The sequence below is a fragment of the Tyto alba genome, unplaced genomic scaffold (genome assembly GCF_018691265.1).
Source record: "Tyto alba isolate M040663 unplaced genomic scaffold, T.alba_DEE_v4.0 Super-Scaffold_39, whole genome shotgun sequence".
Lineage (NCBI taxonomy): Eukaryota > Metazoa > Chordata > Aves > Strigiformes > Tytonidae > Tyto > Tyto alba.
Genome location: NW_024881314.1, coordinates 4,562,340 through 4,585,111, shown reverse-complemented (window position 1 = coordinate 4,585,111; position 22,772 = coordinate 4,562,340). Strand labels below are relative to the sequence as shown.

General features: G+C 34.6%; 1 protein-coding gene across 8 annotated transcripts in view; it reads left to right on the top strand.

The window, feature by feature from the left end:
* The window catches only part of RHOT1 (ras homolog family member T1), a 28,558-nt gene that overhangs the window by 4,523 nt on the left and 1,263 nt on the right, over positions 1–22,772 (top strand). Inside the window, exons 2-20 of one of the 8 annotated variants that reach the window (XM_033002289.2) lie at positions 835–893; positions 2,979–3,060; positions 4,282–4,325; positions 5,110–5,163; positions 5,527–5,579; positions 6,122–6,230; positions 6,791–6,892; positions 8,305–8,403; positions 8,831–8,939; positions 9,872–9,992; positions 10,678–10,762; positions 11,150–11,295; positions 11,914–12,014; positions 12,245–12,375; positions 12,740–12,823; positions 13,582–13,701; positions 13,982–14,184; positions 15,527–15,649; positions 21,262–21,405. In XM_033002289.2, the coding sequence (XP_032858180.1) occupies positions 835–893; positions 2,979–3,060; positions 4,282–4,325; positions 5,110–5,163; positions 5,527–5,579; positions 6,122–6,230; positions 6,791–6,892; positions 8,305–8,403; positions 8,831–8,939; positions 9,872–9,992; positions 10,678–10,762; positions 11,150–11,295; positions 11,914–12,014; positions 12,245–12,375; positions 12,740–12,823; positions 13,582–13,701; positions 13,982–14,184; positions 15,527–15,649; positions 21,262–21,405 (1,969 nt within the window). Of the gene's footprint in view, positions 1–834; positions 894–2,978; positions 3,061–4,281; positions 4,326–5,109; positions 5,164–5,526; positions 5,723–6,121; positions 6,231–6,343; positions 6,371–6,790; positions 6,893–8,304; positions 8,404–8,830; positions 8,940–9,871; positions 9,993–10,677; positions 10,763–11,149; positions 11,296–11,913; positions 12,015–12,244; positions 12,376–12,739; positions 12,824–13,581; positions 13,702–13,981; positions 14,185–15,526; positions 15,650–21,261; positions 21,406–22,772 lie in introns of those variants that run through there. The other 7 variants (XM_042802358.1, XM_033002283.2, XM_033002284.2 and 4 more) reach the window with 7 other exon arrangements.

Here is a 22,772-nt window from a genome sequence, read left to right as displayed (position 1 = left end):
CTCAAAACCAAATAAAGCCGTAAGAGTCTTCCAAGGCTTTCAAAGGAACAGGAGGTTGACAGATGAAAATTTTTACAGAGAAGGGAACACTGAGAAAAGTTACCAACTCTTCATTTTAAATGGCCATTAAAGATTCTCAAAACCACAAAATCCAACTGTGATATCAGAACTCTGAACTTTGCAGGTAAACTGAGTCATTCATTTGGTTGAATACTGAAGTAGAGATTGTGTTCTTCTTGGATTAAGAAAACTGTGACTTTAGAAGGGTTGAGGTTTTTTCCACTTTTTGTGGGGGACAGTGCATTTGTATCAAGGAGATTATGCTCTTGCACTTTCAGAGTAGTCAAACCAGTTTGTAGAGACTTTGTTGATGATAGATGTCTTCTTGTCCAGCTCTTATCCTTGGTAGTTTAGGACTGAAGCACAATCATTGTATCAAGAATACTATAAAAACAGTTAATTGCTAAATTCCTTTATTTGTGCTTTCTTTGTTTCTATTTATTAAGTTTTATTAATGCGTTTCTAGTTTATTTTGAAATTTTGTTTGCTTGCTTAAGTATTCTGTAGTAAGGTTAAAACCTGCCAATTTTTTAATGTAAGACAGAGCAGGATTTGATTCCCTTCTGGATGAAACGCAGAAGTGTGAAATGGATCCTAAAGTTTTACAATGAGGGAATTAGTCATTCATATTTAGTATGTTTAAACAACAGATAAAAAGCCTTTAACATGATCAGTTGGAAAATGTTTTAGAAATACTTCCCATTTTAGAAGGGATGCAACTATTGAGTGTAACAAAGCCAAATTATCTAATCTCTGTTTTTAATGCTTTTGCAGCCAGAGTTGGGAAGACATCACTGATTATGTCTCTTGTCAGTGAAGAATTTCCAGAAGAGGTAGAGCATCCTTATTTGTTTTCTAAGTTTTATTTCTATCTTGTTGTATAATTTTTTTCAAAGAGTAAGTTAATAGGTTCTACTTTAAAATACTGTTTCCTATTTAGGAAAAAAAATAGTCTAAAACTGCAATGATGACTTCTGGAAGAGTGATGTAGGTTAGTTTAAATATATCTCTGTGTGAAGACTAGGAATTTAAATTTTATCTAAGTTCCTTTCTTGTTTTTCACATGGTTAATTAAACTTTTTTATATATGAGAAATGTTAGGGTTTTTTAAGTGGTTGAAACTGATTGTAACTGGCAGCATATTTCAACATTAGAGACTTGTAAATGGGAAGGTGCTGAAAGAGTCAAGACTCCAATTTTTTTTTTTGAGTTGTGTATTTGAAGAGCAAGTAGATTGCAAAATGAGTGAGAATGAGGAATTAAAAAGACACATTGTGTAACAGCCATTTTTTTATAACTAAGCGAGACATTGTCTTCTATTTTTGAAGAAAGTTTCACTGACTCTTTAAAGTAAAAACAAACAAAAACTCTGCTTTCTTCCAGCATAAAAGTAAAGCTGCTTCTACATTTTATTCCTCTAAAAAAGCAGCACATAGTTCTTTTTATACCATAAAAAAGAACTGCAGCTGCTGCAAATAGTTAAGCTTTTTATATATAAACATGAATGTTTATTTCTTCTGATCACAAGTCTTAAAATAGACATCATGTGCTGTTCTTTGAATCTACACTGCACTGTGTTTAATGCAAATCAGTAGGTTACCACAGTTCGCGAGTCAAGATTAGATTGTTAACATAATTGAATTTAGTTCCCAATCTTGCAGGTAACAGTTTCTGTTCCTGAATTGCTCAGGGACCCGTTCCTTTGGCAGGTTGCTTGTTGATGTATTCAGTGAATTGTAGGCCTCTTCACTTCTTGGCTTCTTCCTGCTTTATAATCTAGAATGTTTCTCTAAATTCATGTCAAGAGAAAAGTCATCATTTATGTGTAACACAAAATCATCTGCCTGAAATTACAGAAATAACTTTTAAAAAAATATTGCATCCTATATAAACTGCTGAAAGAGAAATGTACAATTCCTGCAGGTCAGTTGTGCAGTTCGGAGCTGTATGGGTATATGTAATAGACGTTTCAGACTTTGAAATGGTGCTTAATATACTGGGTATTATCAGTAATCTTTCTTGATGAAGATGTAAGTAGAGCTTGAAGCTTTACAAAGAACCATTCTTCTAATGATTGGATTTTCTTTTTTCCTGTTTTTATTAAAAGAAAACAAAAGCATCATGAAAGTTCAGTGCTAGCAGGTAGAAAGCAATAAAGATCTGTGCAGGAAGTTTCCATTAAAATCAGGTTTAAGTTGATTCTTCCTGAATATGGATTAGTGTTCTCTGGAAAAAATGGCTACCAATCCAAGCTAGTTTACAATATTTTGCAGAACACACTTTTTATTAGTATCATGTTTTGCTTTGCAGGCTTTTCTGAACTTAATGTTTAGCATGCTGTCAGAAGTAAAGAAGTTGTCAGGTTATGATTATGTAAAAATTGAGACTTGTATTTTGTCTGTCATGCTTGTTTGCCTTATCTTGAATGTTTTGTAACTTTTTTTAATTCATGCACTGTTTGCAGGGGTAGTCCTTGTACTAATTTCAGCAGGAGTAGGACCAGGATATCTTGTGCAGAACTTAAAACTTTTAAACATAGATTAAATAGTATTTAATTTGTCAATAATGGCATGCTAACTCTGATGTTACTTTCCTGCTAAAGAATGTGTAGCCCTTTGATGTAAATGGTTGAATTTGATAACCACCCAAATTTTAGAACTTTTATTTATATGACATTTTTCTTCAAATTGCAATTCAGGTTTTGTTCATAGTTTTCACTATTGTACTAGTTCTGTACAGGTGGTTGGATATAGTGGATTTGAATTTTATAGAAGCAGTCTCTGAATCCCTTAACAACATTGCTTTCTTGCAAAGCTGACTAACTGGCAGGTGTATTGTAGTATACAAATTTTTTTGACCATCTGGATTTTCTGGATTATCTTTAAAGGCTTTTTCTTGCTGTTTCTTTACAACCCAAGGTTCCACCACGAGCTGAAGAAATCACCATTCCAGCTGATGTCACCCCTGAAAGAGTGCCAACCCACATAGTGGATTATTCAGGTAAGGACTACACAATACCGTTACTGTTTGACTGATTTGGTGTGGAATTGTTTATCTAACTCAGTAGCCTCTTTAACAGTTGTACAGGTATGGGACCAAAGCTACATGTAGGAAAAGGCTAAGTCAAAGTAGAAACTCGTGGGATAAAACTAAATCAGATTATGATAGCTGGCCCTACTAATTCAGAGCCTAAAATTAACTACTGTTGGCACTTCTATGAAAGGCAGTTGTAGCAATATTCCAGTGAAGTTAGCATTTTTTGTGTTACATATTTACAGGTTCAGACAAAGGTGGGTACTTTCATGGAATTCAAAAATATTTTTAATTCTTTCAGTGAAAAATTTACTAAGTTGTAGGAGACTTTACATACCTTATATTCTATGACTTTCTGAATTTCTAAGTTTGGACACTTTATCCTTTTGGGTCAGTTTCATATTTTGTATTTTTCTTTTTTGATACATTCTAATCTCCTTGACCTTACTGAATAGATAAATAGGCTCAGTATCAAGGTACATATGCTGTCATAAATGTATATGCAACTTTTGCACAGCTATAAAAATCCTTCCACCATTTATAATGGAAGGCAAGAATTAGTCCATGTTAGCAGATACCTTCCTGTCTTCTCTGTCCCACCACTGCTGAGGAAATGTCTTTGGTGTGTTTACTTATTTGAAACAAAGAAATAATGTGTATTTTTTTTTTGTTGGACTTCAGCTTAAATTTATGTGGAGTGAGCTTTTCTTTCTTTCGGATTATATGTTTCATAGATTCAGTTAACAGAAGCTTGGTCTCACTGGGAAAAAAAAAAAAAATCATCAACACTGCAGTAAAATTATCAGATGCAATATTCTGCTGTACAAGTTTACATTATAGAACAGTGTTGCTACTTATTAACCCAGGAAGGGACTGTTGATAAGCATAGAGGGATGCAAACTATGACTCATTTCAGAAAGAACCTGTCTACAAATGTAATCATTCCTCTTTATAAAAGCTGCTAAAAACCTGGTGTGCAACAGAGTGTTTCTGTCTTGCAAGTTAGTGGATAAATTTCATTATTGTTACAGTAGAAGCATTCTTTAGTGCATTTTATTAAAAGATATTTAAATAACAAGAACTTTCACAAGGCTGTCTTATGAGCACTGTGAAATACTCCAGTTTTGTAAGTTTTTTGGTTCGCAAAAATGCTTAGTATTAATGATTGACTTATTCTTTTGAATGCAGAAGCAGAGCAAAGTGATGAGCAGCTTTACCATGAAATATCACAGGTAAGTGTACTCTAGCATTTACTAGAATATAGTTTCTGCTTTTGGAGAAATCTTTCCTTTTAAGTTCTCCACATCAGATGGGCTTCAGTTTGTATTGAAGAAAAAACCTCTCTCTTGCTTGTTCTTGCTTGGTGTTTTGTTTTGTGCTATAGTAAACCGTATATTTAAGAAAAGTAGGTACTGCCACTGTGTTGGTGAATAGAGCTTAAGCTTAGTCCTTCCAAGTGGAAGGACAGATCCTAAGTATCTGTTAATCAGCAAGCCAAGGGATTGACAGTTTTTGTAAAGAAATAATCCTGCCCTGGAAAGGTCCATTTCAGTTCTTTCTGTTGTGTTGTACTATGCATTTATGAATAGTATGGGATTCTTGGTAGCTTTGGAATTCCTTCTGTTTCCTATTTTCAGTTCTTTCTGAACACCTTTGCACATTTTCTGTACAGTCTGTCATGGTGTTATGTTCCATTTCTGGCATTTGGTTTGGTATTTGAGGGTGCAAATTATGATTCTTCAGTTTAGATTTCTTGGTAGCATAGGTCTCTCCGCAGGCATAAGCTGTGAATGTCATACTGCAAGACAGGCTTTTTGGTACTTCTCAACATAAAAATTATTTGGCTTAAGCTGTTGTTCAGGCTACAAATAGCTTAAACAAGTCAGGGACACAGTTTTTGACTAACGGTGGAACTGTTCTTACTCTGATATTGTTACGTATGGTTCTTAATTGTCTCTGTTGCTCTAGCGACTCTAAATAGTGGAATTCCATGCATTTCCTTTCTTTTCATTTTAGGCAAATGTGATTTGTATAGTATATGCTGTTAACAACAAGAATTCTATTGATAAGGTATGGTAACACATTTTATCCAGTTATTGCTTGAGATGTAACTTGTGCACTGTTAATTGTTGGCAAGCTGAAAACCGTATTAGACATTAAAAATGCATAAGGTGATGTTTGAGATCAAGTTGTTAAGAGAACATACAGATGTATTACTGCTTCTGGTCCATTTCAGCATCTGAGTTTTCAGTCATTTCAGTCATCTTGAGAAAGTTGCTTGTTAATCAACTCCAGTTTTCATTTGTTTCCTCCTTTGTGGGTAAATGTGTGCCTTAGGAAAGAAGCAGTAGCAGTTGTAGTTGAACTTGTGCACAGTTCAGTCATATAAATTTGAAAATGTATTTTTCATATTTGTTTTTAATCCCACTTTAGGTAACAAGTCGATGGATTCCTCTCATCAATGAAAGGACAGACAAAGATAGCAGGTGCATAAGTAAAGATGAGAAGTGTGAATTAGGCTGCACATCGATGGGTGTCAATGGACAGTGTTGAGGATGTTAATTGTTTAAGAAAATCAAATTCTAACCCAAAAGTTTATGTAAGAAGTCCAAGCAACAAGAGATTTAAAGTATGTAGGTCTGTTACATATGCCAGCAATGCTATTTATTTTGAATTTCATGGGCAGCTTTTACCAGGTGTGTTTATATTTGTTATGGTATAATGAGTTTTGGCTACATGGTCTACATAGCTTTTCTACGGATGCTGGTTTTGTATAATAACAATATGATTAGTTACTTTTGTGTTTAACTGTGTGTGTTTTGTAGTATCAGCAAGTACACTTCTGTCTAAGTGTATATCAAAACAGTTTACTTAAAACTATCATTTAGTCTTGCCTATTGACTGCCAGTGATATTTAATTACATCATGAAAATAATACAGTGACTTCTGATGGGAGGTAGAATGCTAAATTAAGATAGATCTTTTTATCTCTCTGTCTTTAAAGGTCTTAACCTTTTTTTGTTTTCAGGCTGCCTCTTATATTAGTTGGAAACAAGTCTGATCTAGTGGAATATAGCAGTATGGAAACTATCCTTCCCATTATGAATCAATATACAGAGATAGAAACATGTGTAGAGGTATGCAAGACTTTCTGAAGTTAGAATGAGTAACAAAAAATACATTCTTGCCAAGCATGCACGGCAATTTTTTAACAGAAAAGGTGATTTTTTTTTTCTTTTTTCGGTCTAAGATATTTAAAATAGAAGTTATGATCATGGTAAGTTTGTATGTTATTTTTCTTTAGAGAAGGTTACACTAATGTATAATCAAATATTACTCTCATTCTTCTAATATATAGAGCCTCCTCACATCATTGCCTTTAGCAAGTGTTTTAAATTTAATATTAAGCCAGACAGATGTCTGCAAAGTATTAAAATTGAATTAATATGTGTGGATATGCCTCTCTTTTTTTCCCATCTTTTTTTTGTTTTCTGTTCTTGGTATAACAGCAAGTTGTAGTGACACCTCCTTTATTAATTACTGAGCAGGTACAGGGGCTAGCTGTCTTCTTTCCAAAACAGCAATGTACCCACGAGAGGGGGCTAGATCTTTAGAAGTTTGATGCTTGCTTAAATTTCAGAAGAAATTGCCAAATAGTCAAGAAACTACCTAATCAATATAAGGATTTCTCTTTCAGTGTTCAGCTAAAAACTTGAAGAATATATCTGAGCTATTTTATTATGCCCAGAAAGCTGTTCTGCATCCTACAGGTCCTCTTTATTGCCCAGAGGAGAAAGAGGTATTTATACATAGCTTCTAAGAGCAAATAATGGGGGGGGGAGCAGTTAATCACTTTCTCATTCTTTCCTTTTCCGTGAGTTTTGCATTTCTTAGTTTATTCTCTTACCACCACTCTATCCCCAAATGTCAAGCATTATATTCCAGAACTATAGTGATTGTTTTGTGTTGTATTAATCCGATCTGTCTTTCCTCTTAATTCAAAGCAATGAAGACATTTTTTTGTTGCCCATGTGAACCGCGAAGTAAAATGAGAAGCTTTGGTAATGGCTTTAAGCCAAATGTAATGTGAACAAAATCATGTGTTCAGTTCAGTTCTCCTTTAGATATACATTTCACAGTAACTCAATTTGTTTCAGGTAAAATGCTCCAGACTTGGCCTGATTTAAGGGAAGGAACTTTTAAGTATCGCAGGTAGTTAGCTGAGCAGATATGAAGGAGTGTGTTTTTATAAAAAACATCAATTTCATGGGTAAATGCAAATAAATCTTTAAATGCAACCCCTGTGTAGTATTGGGCAGTAGGAAAGTTGCTTCAATCATAAATACTTTGTTAAGTAGAGAACCAGAGAATAACCCTGTTTTGATTTCTTCCATCAGAATCATCTTTATGAGTTAGTAATGTTGTGATAAAATTGTTGTGCTGAAATCTTTTTGGTTTTCCAAAACCAATCTCTATGCAATCTGTGTGACTTCTATGAAGAGAAGAGTCCATCATCACTGTAGTTGTTGGGAGAGAATTACCAGTGTCTGTTTTCCTTCACTTGGAAGGTATCCTAGCAATTCTTTTGTCATAGAGATCAATGCTTTGCCTGGTAGATGAATGAGCCCTGTGAAGATTTTCAGTATTTGATGTTTGAAGCCTTCTGAAGCCATAGTTGAAATGGTGCATAGAGATAGCGTGCTTATTTAGAAAGAGTTGACTGTAGTTCTAGAGCCATTTATTTTTGCAAGGAACTGTGACTGCAGTCCTTTTTTTTTTTTTTTTTTTTTTTTTTTTCCCCACCAGAAAATGTTTGGGGAAAAAAAAAAAATATATTCAGTTGTTTAGGTTTTTTTTTTTAAAGTTTTCTGTAGCAATAAGACTGAATTTAGAGAACTGATTTTTTTTTTTTTTTTTTAACTTTAGTGGCACTTTCAGCTTGTGAAGAACTTGAGGCTCCTCTAATAATTGAATAAAAAGTCATTTAATGTGGAATAACTGCTTTAAATTTATGGATATACATTTGTTATATCAGGATTTTGTTTCCTCTTGCTTTTTGTTTTTGTGTATGTGTGTATGAATGTCTCTGCTATAAAAATATAACATGAAGGCTAGTATTTGTTTTAATGTGATTAAACTGCCTGATGTCATTCAGTGTAATCTTTTTATAGTCAAGCCTAGAAAGGTGCTGACCTTTCTTTTATTCCTTAGATGAAGCCTGCCTGTATTAAAGCACTCACTCGCATTTTTAGAATTTCTGATCAGGATAATGATGGTACTCTCAATGATGCAGAGCTCAATTTCTTTCAGGTAACTCTTTTGCTTATCATCTCACCATGCTTAATAGTTGACTATATAATTCTATGGAAAAAAAGTGATAGTTTTTGAAGGAAGTGTAGTAAGGTGAATTCTAAGGGAACAAGATCTAAATATTAAAAGTCTCAAGTGCAGCATAAAAGAGTGGATCTGTAAAAACAGAAATGGTATTGATTTTATTTGTAACCATGGTTCAAATTTTAGTTCAGGAGCAAAATAAAAAAAAATCTATTTAAATGTACAAGCCCCAATGCTTGTATTTAAAAATAAAATAAAGTTTGTACACCTTTATTTCCACTAAGAAATTAGATTGTTCTTTCCTAGCTTATAAGAACGTTTAAGGCTGCATTTCATGCAGGATGTGCTGTTTGTCCAGCTTGGTAGCCAGTGGTCCTAACATGGTCATTTTGTTTTTTGTTAGAGAATTTGTTTTAATACACCACTGGCACCTCAAGCTTTGGAAGATGTAAAAAATGTAGTCAGGAAAAACCTAAGTGATGGAGTTGCAGATAACGGATTAACATTAAAAGGTAAGCCTTATTTAACTCTTATAAAGACACATCTTTTACAGTTGATAGACATTCTTACATAAAAAAGCTAGTCTTTTGTAATATGATCTCTATCTTGATTCTTTTAGTCTAAAAGAGCTGGGGGTAGTGGCAGTATGATATCAAAGGATGATTAAAATGGGGAGTAATGGGATGAGCAAAATCAGGTCTTTCTTCTTATTACAGAGCTTGGAATCCAAATAAATATACTGATTCAAAAGAGATTGTCTCCTAGATAAATCTGTATCTTGTCTCTAGGCTCACTGTCTGCAACACTTGTCAGCAAGGTGTGTTGTCTGTCGACATTCTAACAGCTAAGTTGTACAGATTTGCTCAGAGCATATGGCAAAAGTGAAAGGAGAAAAAAATGTTTTCTTTCTTAACATCAGTGTAACTGCTTTGCGTGTGGAACTTACATATGTAATAGGACTCAAGAAATTGTAAAGAGTGGCATAGCCTTACTAAACAGAGAATTCTCAGTGTTCATTAAACCCTGGAAAGCGATAAACAAAAATCATACCCAGTTATTTTGGTAAGAGGAAACTAAAGGCAGTCTTCCATGAGACTACTTTGCAGGCTTCTTGCTAAGACCTACTATTATAGACTGTTGAAAATATCGTTGGGCTTACTTTCATGTAGCTGTGTTCTTCTAAAATGCTAGTACTGAAAGAAGCAAACAACAACAGAAAACCAGGTGGGTTGTTTTAAGGAAACAGTTCCTCGAAGAACACTTTTACAAATAACATGATTTCTGAACCTTCAGTCTGTGTAGGTAATGCTGTTATGTCACCCAGGAGGTTTAAAATCTGAATAAGTATTTCAGGCTTTTTTATTTTCACTCTGATTCTATTAAAAATACTTGTAGCAGATGAAGTGTTTCAGGGCCTTAAGGGGTGTCATCATTTGATTTTTAGGTTTTCTTTTTCTACACACACTTTTCATTCAGCGAGGAAGGCATGAAACAACTTGGACTGTTTTACGTCGATTTGGATATGATGATGACTTAGAGCTTACACCAGAGTACTTGTTTCCTCCGTATGTATCGCTTTTATTTTGGCTTTCTTTAATGTACATGCATTTAATTAATGCTTCCTCCTGCTTTGGCAGGAGGGAAGGGTTATTGTAGTGTGTTTATTTAACAGGTTGTTACATCAGGTACCTCCCTTACTTTATGACCTACCAGCCAAAATCTTCATGTGACTGAAAATGACAAAGGAAAAACTCCTGTCTTGTACGAAATCATGTACTGCTGTCTCTATAAGAAAGATGGCAGAAGAGACTCTTAATACGAAACTGGAACATGAGTCTGAGCAGTTGCTTATTGTATGTGGCAACAGATTAGAAAAGTCTTGTCAATATTTTCATAGCACTTGAGATCCTTTGGAAATGCCCAGATTAAAAAGTTAAGAGATCAACCAACCCTGTAGCTTCTTTTCGAAAACGTAACTATATAATTTTCTGTTAAAAAAAGCCACAAAAAAACCCCATAAAAAACAAACAACCGAACCAAACAAAAACCTGATTACTTTATATATCAGGTAGTATAAAGACACTCCTAATAAAAAGTATGTGCTTTGATCTCATTAAAGATAAATTATTAAATGCAAAGGTCAAATACCAAGTGTTGTCATTCAAAAAGTCTGTATTTTGAGTTTTAATTTTCAGTATTTCATAAACACACTTAACACTTCTTGTATTTGTTTTTGTTTTCAATAAACAGGCTAAAAATTCCTTCAGACTGTACAACAGAATTAAATCATCATGCATATTTGTTTCTTCAAAGTATTTTTGATAAACATGATTTGGTAAGCTTTTAATTTGAGTTTGTGTGTGTCCTTGTACTTAAGAGCCTTAGTTTGCTAGGAGTTTGCTAACAAAAAACGTGATTTTGTCATTATGTCATTTCATTCAGAAGCTGTCTCTGGTTTAAGCTATGCAGTCAAAATTAGCCTGCTGTTTATATTACCATCTACAGGGAGAGTTGACAGTTATAGTTATACTACCAGGTTTTTTCAACTAGCTCATATATTTAGTCTTACTTACAAACAAGAAAAGAACAATGCTTAAAAAGAGAGCAGCTTGGTTTCTTATAGCCAGTTTCTTGAATCTTGCAAGTGTACAGAAAGAAAATATCAGGTTAGAATAGACATGAATTAAGTGATTTATATCTGATATCATATGCTTGTTTTCAGGATAGAGATTGTGCTTTGTCTCCTGATGAATTGAAAGATTTGTTCAAAGTCTTCCCTTATATGCCATGGGGACCTGATGTTAACAACACTGTTTGTACAAATGAAAGGGGATGGATTACATACCAAGGGTTTCTCTCTCAGTGGACGTAAGTGTGATATGTTACATTTTAGTAGTTGAGAACTTTGCGTATCATAATGTGTTTGTAGATTCTTCTTAAAAATCTAGTAGAAAGAGTGGAAATCTAATAGTTGAAAATTGACCCAAGCAGTCATGTTTTATAGCCATCCTGTGGCCTAATCTTCAGACAGTTGTTATAACCTGCTCAGGATTTGGCCAGTATTGAGTGCTAATTACAAAGAAGTGTCTCTTCAAACAGTGGAAATCTCCCTGAAAGTTGTAAAAATACTTATTTGTGTTGTTCTACTCTTTAGAGATGGTATGTATAATGATGTTCAATAATGAGGCTTTTTTTTTCCTATTAAAAATACAGAAAGCGAGGAAAATTTTATTTGCTGAGGAAAAAATACATGGTGTAGGTTGATAGGCCCCAGCAGGTACTGCCTTTGTAGTGTGTTGCTGACTGTTAAGGCTGGTAAAGTTGCCACCATTTACCTTCAGAATGCTTTGTCCTTCAGTACTACGTAGTGCCAGGAATACGTCCATCATGTCAATATGGAGATAGGATAAAATTGTTTTGGTACTTTAAAGAATTGGTATTGCAGATGCTAACAATTTAGAAAATTCTTTTTGTCCCCTCTGCTAGACTAACCACATACTTAGATGTTCAGCGTTGCCTGGAGTACCTGGGTTATTTAGGCTACTCGATACTTGCAGAACAAGAATCTCAAGCATCAGCAATTACAGGTAATACAAAAAAATATGGTGCAACTTAGGAATTTAAATTTAGAAATCTGCTCAAGACTAAATTGTTTAGACAAATGATCTGTCTTTTTTCACTTATTTACTTTCTGATCAAGTTGAGCCTTTAATATTTTTGATTGTGTGCATTTTAATGTAAGTGGACAATTATTTCATGTTTTCATATATATACATGCATGTACATCTTGTGAAAAATATTTGTGTTTTTTCAAAAGTAACAAGAGATAAAAAAATAGACCTCCAGAAAAAACAGACTCAGAGGAATGTTTTCCGATGCAATGTTGTTGGAATGAAAGGCTGTGGGAAAAGTGGGGTTCTTCAGGCTCTTCTTGGAAGAAATCTAATAGTAAGAATCCTTTTGCTTATATTCACCTGTATATGCTTTTGAGTTAAGTTTCAACAGCAGAACTAATTGATCTTAGAGCTTTCTTGATTATTTCTGAATTCTATGAGGGAATATAGAATTATTGGGAAGGGAGCTGTTTTTTTCTTTGTTTTTTTTTTTTTTTTTATTTTATTTTTATTTTTTAGCAAATAGGCAAATGGCTATTGCATGCAATAATTACTTATACATCATGGATTATAGCTATGCAAAATAAACCACAGATTACTGTAACTTTAATTCATTAATAAATAGAGCAAAAGAGCGGTTCAAATCTAACTTAAAGGGTCAAGTTGCTGTGGTCTGACATGAAATTCTGCATTTTCAGAGGCAGAGGCAAATACGTGCAGAACACAAATCTTACTATGCCATTAATACAGTCTATGTATATGGACAGGAGAAATACTTGCTGGTAAGGTTACCTCATTATTGTTTTCATATGACTGGTTAATCTTAAAATTTAGTGAATTATTCAGAGCCTTCTACAAACAAATTTCTGTTTTAATTGCATCATCTTCTTAAATGTGGATTCCCTACAACTCCTTTTCTGACTCAGATAACTTCAGGTTTTACATGTTGCCAGTACTTTAAACTGAGCCTGTTCAGGACCTGTTATTTTTGAAACCTTGACTCAAATTGTACCGAACCCAGTCCTTTTTGCTGCAGGGCATCAAATTATAACATATGATTAATTATCAGAAAGCAATTTACTTACTCAATAAAGAATAATCTGTCACGTAGGGTGATTAGGATGGCTAAAGTTCATCTTCAGTGGGTGAAATACTTTCTTTAAAGTTCATTCCATTGTGTGTTTTCCTTTATGATAATATGATATCTTCCTTTGTTTTTCAAGATCTAGCCCTCTGCTCTGTGGTTTTCCTCTGTAAGACAAATGCCAGTTTCTGTGGGAATCTAAGACTTTGTATTAGTGTAAATTTTTATGATGAGGTTGTAATTGCCTGCAGAGGTGATGTTAACAGCTCACATATGTTGCCTGTATGGTAAATTTCTGCTATTTCTTTCTCATTAATTCTGCCTATTGTCAGTCCATTAGTTCTAAGGATACATAAAAATGAGCCATAAAAATTATGAGAAAAAGAAAGTTATAAAATTCCTTTAACTGCATGATGACAAAGCTTTTATCCATCTTCAACTGTCTCTTTTTTCCAGCTACATGATGTCAGTGACTCTGAATTTTTAACTGATGCAGAGACCATATGCGATGCTGTCTGCCTGGTATATGATGTCAGTAACCCTAAGTCCTTTGAGTACTGTGCCAGGATTTTTAAGGTTTGTATAGCTTGTATATACAAACCTTTACATTTATATATCTTTTCACTGACAAAATACTCAGTGTCAGTTACTGGTGTGCTGGTTATATATGGCTGGTTCATTAAAAATGCAGTTTTGTTATTCATACAAAGCTAACATCTACTTGTCTATATAAAATATTATGATTCTATATGAAGCAATGAATATATCAATGCTGCTGCAAACAGTTCAACTTAGGCTGTTCCAGGTTGAATGTATCATACACTGTTTCTTTCCCTTTTTTTCTTTAAATTTGCAGCAGCACTTCATGGATAGCAGAATACCATGCTTAGTGGTAGCTGCAAAGTCTGACTTGCATGAAGTTAGACAGGAATATAGTATTTCTCCTGCTGAATTCTGCAAAAAACACAAAATGCCTCCACCTCAAGCCTTTACTTGCAATACAGTTGATGTGCCGAGTAAGGATATCTTTGTTAAACTGACAACTATGGCAATGTATCCGTAAGTACTTGAACTGTTGTATTTTTCATATTGCATGGGTCACACGCAGTACCACTGCATGTCATTGTTAGCCACGAGGATCGAACTGCCTCACTGAGATTTAGCAACAGAGAGACATAAGAGACTTGAGTAGAATCTTCAGATTATTTTAGATTGAGAAAGTTGGTTTGTATCCAGCATATAAACCAGTGCCAGCTGTTGTTGCTAAGGTATTTTTAAAAGAATACACTACTTTATCCAGCTCCTGTTGCAAATTCCAATTAGTATGTAGGGTTCTGTTCTGTCCTTGCTGTGGGTGCATAACTCAACATGTCAACATTTATAACTTGGTATTTTTGAAATACTTGACAGTTGATTACAAGTAATGACGCTCTTAAGTGAACAACAGTTCCCTCAATGCACTGCTTGAAGCTTTTTTTTATTTTCAGGGTGTTTATTATTATGTGCTTCAGTTCATTAATCTAATAGATCTTATATTATTCAATAGAATTTCTGTATAAACACCTTTGGGGCTGCAGATAGAAGATACTTAAGCTCACGTTCTTTGCTACACATCTCACTGTTGCTAAGCTCACTTTGCATCTCCTTTTTTGGTGGGTGGAGCTTTTAATATGGTGTTGAACTACATAAATATTACAGCAGATGGAGTCTAGTATGACAGCTGACATTTGCTTTAAATTAAATAGAATTAATGTCACCTTCACCCAAAATAATAGGATTTTTTTTTAAATGTTTTAAACTGAATTTATTGGATTAGTTTTGTAAAGCTTTTGTTTTGTTTTTGTTCTCTTGTATTTATTTTGTAGTGCTGGAATACTGGGAAATCACTAAAGTGTAGCATTGACCAAATGTCTTGTCATATCAATATTCCTGCTTCTCCCTTAGTTTTCAAGCATGTGTGTTTGTTAGGGTGGGAAAGGTAGAGGTAACTGTCACTTTGTAAAGTGTGCATTCAAAGTGGTAGAAAATGTGGTAGAAATGTACTTTCCTTTGAAAAAGGGGTGTTACCTATTGCTGTGCAGACATACTCAGAAGCCTTTAGATGCTTTCTTTACAAACGTAAATAAATTCAGCAAACGTTGTCATTCATGTTTGTGCTTTGCTATTGAGATCTGTGTATGGTGGTAATACCAAAATGTCCAAGATGTAGAACATCTAACCTAAAATTCTGCACAGCTGTAGTTGTACCCTTGCTTCCTCAGTGTATTTTTTTTTTCTCCTCTCCTTACTCATTCAAATGTACCTTTTATTCCTAAATCTCTCTTGGTTGTGGCACAGCCCTAATGTGCACCTGATTTTATGAGCAAAATTTCAACTCCTGTCCTTCTGTGTGTTTTCGCAGCCATGCCCGGTTACGCTGTATGTGCGCCTGCAACAGGTGTACATTTTGCATCTGTCAGAACTTCCTCAACTCAGACTTGCTGCAATCTGTAAAGAACAAACTCTTCACTGCAGTTCTTAACAGGTCCTTAACTTTATTTACTAGGTACCAGGTGTGCTTTTAAAATAAAGTTTTCTTGAAAAAGCAATTGGTAACCTTATATACTGCAGATTTTTCACTCCATATCCACTAAATAGGCAGATACTTACTTTAATAATTGTCATTAAATTGTCAAACTTTGCTTAACTTGAGGGTACGTTTGGTCTTTTGAGCTTAGTCCAGTGATTTCTTTGAAACATTACCAATTTGGTAGTTGATTCAGGCACTTAGTGATTGCAAATGAGGACTGGTTTTTTAGGGAACTGGTAATGGACATTAAGTAGTGTCTATAAATCTGTGTAATGTGTCTCACTTAAGACATTATAGGTTTGTTTTGATTAGAGGCAGTGCCTCTTAGAGATCAGTTAAAGAAATATTTGCATAAAGTTACAGCTTGACTATAGCAGCATCGTATAACATATTACATGTTTATATTTGCTAGTTGTTTGATATATGGGAATTCACAGAATTTCTCTGTGTGTGTGATGCTTGGTTTGCACAAAGAGTGCGTATTTTGTGTAAACGATGTAGAGCTTTTAACATCCAGTTCCTCTCTGAATAAAAGACAGTGTGCAAGAAGTGGTAAATGGTTAAACATTTGCGGACACTTTGGAAAAAGCAATTGGTAGAGATAACTGTTTTTTGGCATTTAAAATAGTGCTATACCTTGTCTTGTGTGTACTGCAGGCAGTTTTTGACACACATGATCTGCTAACACCTCAGCACTTGTCATCTCACCCCAGCAAATGGGAGTTCAAACCGAACAATTTTTGTAGTGTACTGATTCCATCCTTTATAGCCTTCTTGGAGATTATATGATGAATGTGATTCTTGGAGGCAACTATGATAGATGTGTTTATTTGAAGGCCATAGTTAGAGTATCCTGACATACTTCTGGTTCATGTATGTTACTACTGTTTACTCTTTCCAGATGTAGCTGCTCCAAGTAAGAGTGGCTGTCTCCTCTAAATGCAAGTTACACACACAGGAGGCCTACTGATATACCCACCTACAGTACTGAGCATCTTTGTGAAATACCACTTTAATTCAAGATAAAAGTGTTAATTATAGAGTGAAGGTTCAGAGCAGGGTGAAAAACTCATTAGCTTAGGAAAAGACTGTGAATATGAGTGAGACTGTTCATGCTGCATCTCTTCTACAGCAGTTGTCCCTTAGACAAAAATCCCTTGAAACAGCAATCTCTTTGCATATTGTCACACTAAAACTTCATTCAGTGGTCACTACTAGAAAACCCCAACCCTTTATTATTGAGGCTGAAATCACCTCTATAAAGCATCCTCATTTTTTGGAATGGTTTTAGATTGCTCTATTAGCTGTCATGGTTTGTTTTTCTCTTGTATGGGCTTGTGGGTTTTTTTGAGTCCTGCATTAGACTTTGCGCTTCATTCCTCTGAAATACTGAGAAGGACTCGAGGTATTGAAATCTTTTTATGAGAAGTCTTGGGATGCTGTCATTCCACACTTTGTCACTATATAGTGTGGGATAAGCATGGAAATGTACTACTGCCTAAAAAAGACTATAATTCAAGGTAAGGAGAATTCCTCATAGACTTTTCCACTGACTCTACAGAAAGGAAAAATTATTTGCTAGAATCTCTTTGTCTGTAGTCATTCAGTTAGTCACCAGGGTTTTGTTTCAGGTTTCCAGCGTGCTCACTTCATTTCACACAACTCTTCCTAGCTAGCTTTTCAAGGGTGTTTCGTTACTGAGCACATTGCCACAGGTTATTCACCATTCAGTACATGGACCACTGTATAACTGCATATATAGAAGAGCTGAGATATCTGTAAACAAAAAGGAATAACTCCTAATTGTAGACTTAGGAGTGTAGAGGTGGTTTTCTTGTTTAAAAATGTTAGCTCGTTAGATGTGGTTTTAATCTAGTGATTTGTGATTAGAGAAAGCATTTGAATCAAGAAGGATTTTCTGGTGTAGTTAGTTTATATAACTTTTCCTATTTTGCCTTTACAAGTGTTTACTACTAGGTCAGGTAGTTGGGCAAAAGTTAGATAATTGATGGGTAAAGGAGGTTTCTCAAGAGTACTTACTCTCCTTATCCCTTCCTATTCTGAAACTTTAGACAGTGGAAATTTCAGCAGGTAAACTGAAATTTTTCAAATTTTCCTGTAGTATTTGTTGCTAAGTAATGTCTAAACACTGTTACCACAGCAAAATATAATACCACGCTTGACTATTCCCACTTCAGTAGTTCAAGGAAGAACATTGCCTCTATGCAACTGAAAAACCTATTCATGTCCACCTTGAGTTTCTCTTCTACTGAGAAACTTCAGAGACTCTCCCGAGGGTTTGCAGGCTATCAGGAAGGCAAGTTCAACAAATGTTGAAGTTCAGTTTGAAGTTGTTTATTGTGCAGGAATAGGATTGTTGGTTTGAACTACCCAGGATCACAATTTATTGGTTCTTTTGAGGAAGAAGGCACTGCATTCGGAGCACTATACATGCATGTATGAGATTTGTTACTATCCTGTTTTATATTTTTAATTTGTTCTTTCCTTTAGGTGTTCATTTGTATTTGTCTGGCTGGCACTTAATCTCTTTTTACTACATTGTTTTACCTCTTTTTAAAAGCAAGGTTTCTGTTTATGTCATTCTAACCCTTTCTTTAATGATGAGCTTGGCTTCTTGGATTTTTCTTTTTTTAACTCCAGAGCATCCATTTTTAGTGTGTTTTTCTGCTTTCTTGGTTTTAAATCATTCACTTGTTGCCTTTGGCTTGTACAGTAGTGGCATTTTGCTGTCAGCTAAGTGCATTTCAAAATAAAATAATTCTAATGCATGCAAATTGTGTTGTTCAGTGAGGGAGACTTCTCAGAGCATGGGGTTTTTTTCATTCTAAAGTTTTTAAATATTGTGGAATAGAATTGAGGTTCTACTTGCATATAAAACATGGTTGTTTCAGGAATTATTTGTGAGATTATTTTTTATATTAAAATCTTTCTTATGTGAAATCAAAGTTAAGGCAATAATTTCATTTTCCTGTAATAATGGGAAAGTTTTAAACAGTGTAACCCAGGATTTATTTTTCCACTATGTGCACTGTATGCAGATTATTTTTCAAAACTATAATATATTGCCATTAAATCTAATTGCAGAAATCTATCCTTATCCTTAGGTGTCCCTCAAGTTAGGACAGCGTAACAGTATTTTACTTACCTATTTTCCTCCTTCTTCAAACTGTTCAATGCCCCATACTGAGTAGAAATTTGGAAAGCTGTGGTCCCTGATTTCTTTCCAGATAGACTTCATTGAATTGGCATTTTATATTCTTTTTAGTTTTTGTAGATAATAAGCTCTTCATTTTATATGACTAATGCATGGGGGAAAATTCTAACTGCAGAAGTTGGTTTGCATCCTAGGAAAGTATGTTCCTGAAGAGAAGCTGCAATAGCTCGTGCATGTTACGTGATGCTTTTGGAATTCAGTTGCTTATATTTTATTGTTAGAACATATTTTCTGTCAGAGCAGGCTGCTGCTGTTCACTGGCTGCATTAACTTATAATTTTGCTGTGAGTAGGCATGTGACTAGCCTGTTAGCCTCACCACTGTGCTTTTAAAATGCTTTTGTAGTTAACGCAGGAATGTTTTTGAACTTTTATAGTTAAGGTTAAACCTTCCCAGACTTGGGATTCATCTGCTGCTGACATGGGGAAAACTGTCAGTATTGGCCCATAACTCAGCAATTTTCTGTGTGTAACCATGATAGGCATGCTCAGTTAACCTCTTGATAAGTGCATGTTGCAAACTTCTTGTGAGTTGTTAAAGTCTCTTAAAAATAAAGACTGTACAGATTTCAGAGATCTTATTCAATAAGTGACGAGTTATTTGACTCACTATTAAGGGTAGGTTGAATAAAAATCTGGTTTTTATTTCCAAAATGTGCATTAAATTCTGAATTTCATGCTAAAGGCAAAATTTCTAGACTTTCTTATATATGTAGAAATAAATGTATAATTAAATACACACATCAATCTATTTGGGAAATTTGAAAGCTAGTTATTATTACTAATAAGAAAGAGTTTCAAATACAGCTTCATTTATGGAGTCCTAACTACTACTATGTGTGTGTATATGTGCACACCCATATATATGTTTTACCTTTGGAGAGAACAGTTTTTCTAATTCAGAGTTACTCCCTGACTAGCAAGGCAGTAATAATTTCTACCGCAGGTGAAAATTAATTTTATAAACACAACTACACTGAAATAAAATTTGAACATTATTTATTGAAGAGGTGGAATTTTTCAGCATGTAATGAAAAATGGTTTTCTGCATTATAGCCACCTTGCTGAAAACAAGCATTAATACTTTTTTATTATTTCAAACAGATTTTTTTCATTTTAATGGCAACTAAACAATATTAGGGATCAAGGTTGCAAAAATGGAATTTATGACAGCATAAAGAACATTTGTGGAAGAAAAACTGAATTTTTTTTCAAAGATGTAAAGCAATTAGATATCCATAGTGTTCTGAATTTCAATAAGTATTTTTGGACTTTTTGGCTGCGATATTCAGACCAATAATTTTTTTATTGAAGTCAGTACATTTCCTTGAGGTTATAAGATAAATCCCTGCCTTGATTTAGTTCCTTTATTTAAATGGAAGAGTCTATTACTGTTAGAAAAGAGATCAGAGTCAATTTACTCTCCCTTTAGACATTAAAAGAGGATTTTATCATTACTGAGAATATACTAATTGTTTTTAAAAGGATGAAGCATGCTCAGCAAGTTACTTGCATACCATTAAATATGGACATGTGCAAAAGTCAAAACAAGGCAAATTATAGATAGTAATCAGAAAATCTGAATGTGAGAAAGAGTGCTTTCTGAAGCAATGCAAAAACATTCATTTGCAATTTAAACAGTGATTTGCATATTTAAAGGGATGGGTTTTAAAACATACAAATAGTTGGGCATTTGAATTAACCAAATTAAACTTGAGAGTTGTTCATTACAAAAACTCACCCAACAGAGCTTGTCACAGAACCTGTTGATGTCATGTTACGTACAAATTATTTATTTTACATACACAAATAGGTTTTATAATGTACAGATCTGATGACAAGGGGTTTATATTCTTTTATGAAAAAAAAGCACCACATGTAGTGATAAAATACAGTCTCTAATTTAATTATCAACAGTAATGAGATCTTGTCAGTTTTAGGGCTGATGTTTTGGAGTCATTCCAGTGTGTTTAGCACAGGTACTCTAGCTCATGCGTATGGTGCAGGAGATTGAAATATCCTGTGGACACATGAAAGTTGAGGCTTTGGGGATGGAGTGGGAAGAGATTCAGTTTCTTAAGCAGTTTTCTTTGTCCTTGAAGCAATGGCATTTAGCTACATAAAATCGTATCTTTTACGTAGCTCATCAAAAGTACAAACTCCATTTATTCCTGGTTTTCCCCAAGCACTAAGTTTTTAACAACTGCACAAGAGTCAGGGACTAGATGGCTAAAAATTATAAATTCTCTGGGCTTTGTAATTTGAGCATATTTGAGACACTTGCTGTTGTTGAGCCATGCTATGAACTGCAAACTGTGCATGTGTGTAAAAAGGTTAAGACCCTACATAGATGAGTTGGGGGCCATGCTGTTAGCAGACGAGGAGAGCAGTATTATGCAGCAGGTGCACGCCGTCAACTTTGTAGAAGATTCCATCTTCATGGAGTCATCTCTTGGTCCACGTTTACTTGAAGACAGGTAACAACAGCCAAACTAAGATCATTGCCTTTCCCTTTCTTCCCCTCAGCAAACCACTTGACATCTAGTTTGCAGAGAGTTTGTCAAAACTAGCTGTAGAAAAACTAAGGCTTGCAGGAATTAATGGATTTGATCTGTTCCATAACCCAGCAAGATATTCTTAAATAAGATTAGGATTTTTTAGAGACCAGCTGTGTTTCACTGTTTGTGCACCAAAGAGCCTGTTCTTCAGCATGTAGTGTGACAGTACACTGATTATCTGTATGGCTGCTATTGCTCCTGCAAATGTCTACTAAAGAATATCCTACACTGGTTTTGTGAATTTTGATGGCAAGTAACAATTCCTGCTTTATTTAATATCTTGTATGCTATAGCTCTGCAGTTCACACTATATGAACTCTTGGACACTGTGTGTGCGTAGGATCTCTGTATGCTCCTTATACTTAATACTACTGCAGCTTTTATTGAGTAACCCATGACAATTAATACAAGCTAAATACATACTAGCTTAGGCTAGTGAAGTTCTGTTGTAAGTTCTATCTTAAACAAAAGTAAACAAATAAACAAACCCTTTAATATTGTTTAGGAACTTCATGTGCTTTGAATTATGGCACTTATTATAACTGGTTTTAAGTGGTAGCTCCTGCTTTATGGTAAGCTGTCATACTTGAGACTATTTTTGAGGATGGCTAGCCGTGTTTAACTGAGCATGCTCACAGATTTCTTGCAGTACTTGGGAGAGTTGGGTCATTGGCTGTCTCTAATGTCATGCAAGATGTGGCTTTTTATGTCATACAGTCACTTCATACTGTTGTTACATCTTGTCTTTTTCTGTTGATGCCATTGTCATTGCTTGATTCACTAGCACTTTCTTTTAGCTTTCAGCTTGGTATTGGATGACTGTTTCTATTGCTGTTCTTGTGACTGTACTGGGAAGAAAGGGATTTACAAATGGTCCTTCTTTTGATTCTAGCTTTTGGAAAAATATTACTTGCTACTTGTCAGTAAACTTTTTGGAAGAAGTACAAGTAGATATTCAAAAGGACTGGAAAGTTTTACATGGAAAAGCAGAAATAGCAAACTCAACATTTTAAGAAAGCATTTTGTGGACAGAGTTGTTCTCACTATGGGTTATTAATTATTTGCTAGCTATTTTTGGTTTCCTTCTCTGAATGCTTGCTGGTACTTTCAAAGAAGACACACTGCCCTCCCCACATTCTGCTCCCGCACTTCTCTCTAGCTGTGCGAGCTTTCTGACTTTAGTGAGATACACTAATGTGATCAGGGCTGCAGATCAAATCCTAAGCTTTTAAGAAAAGTAAAATGACTATGTAAGTACTCATAAGGCTGAATTGTAAGTTGCTTGC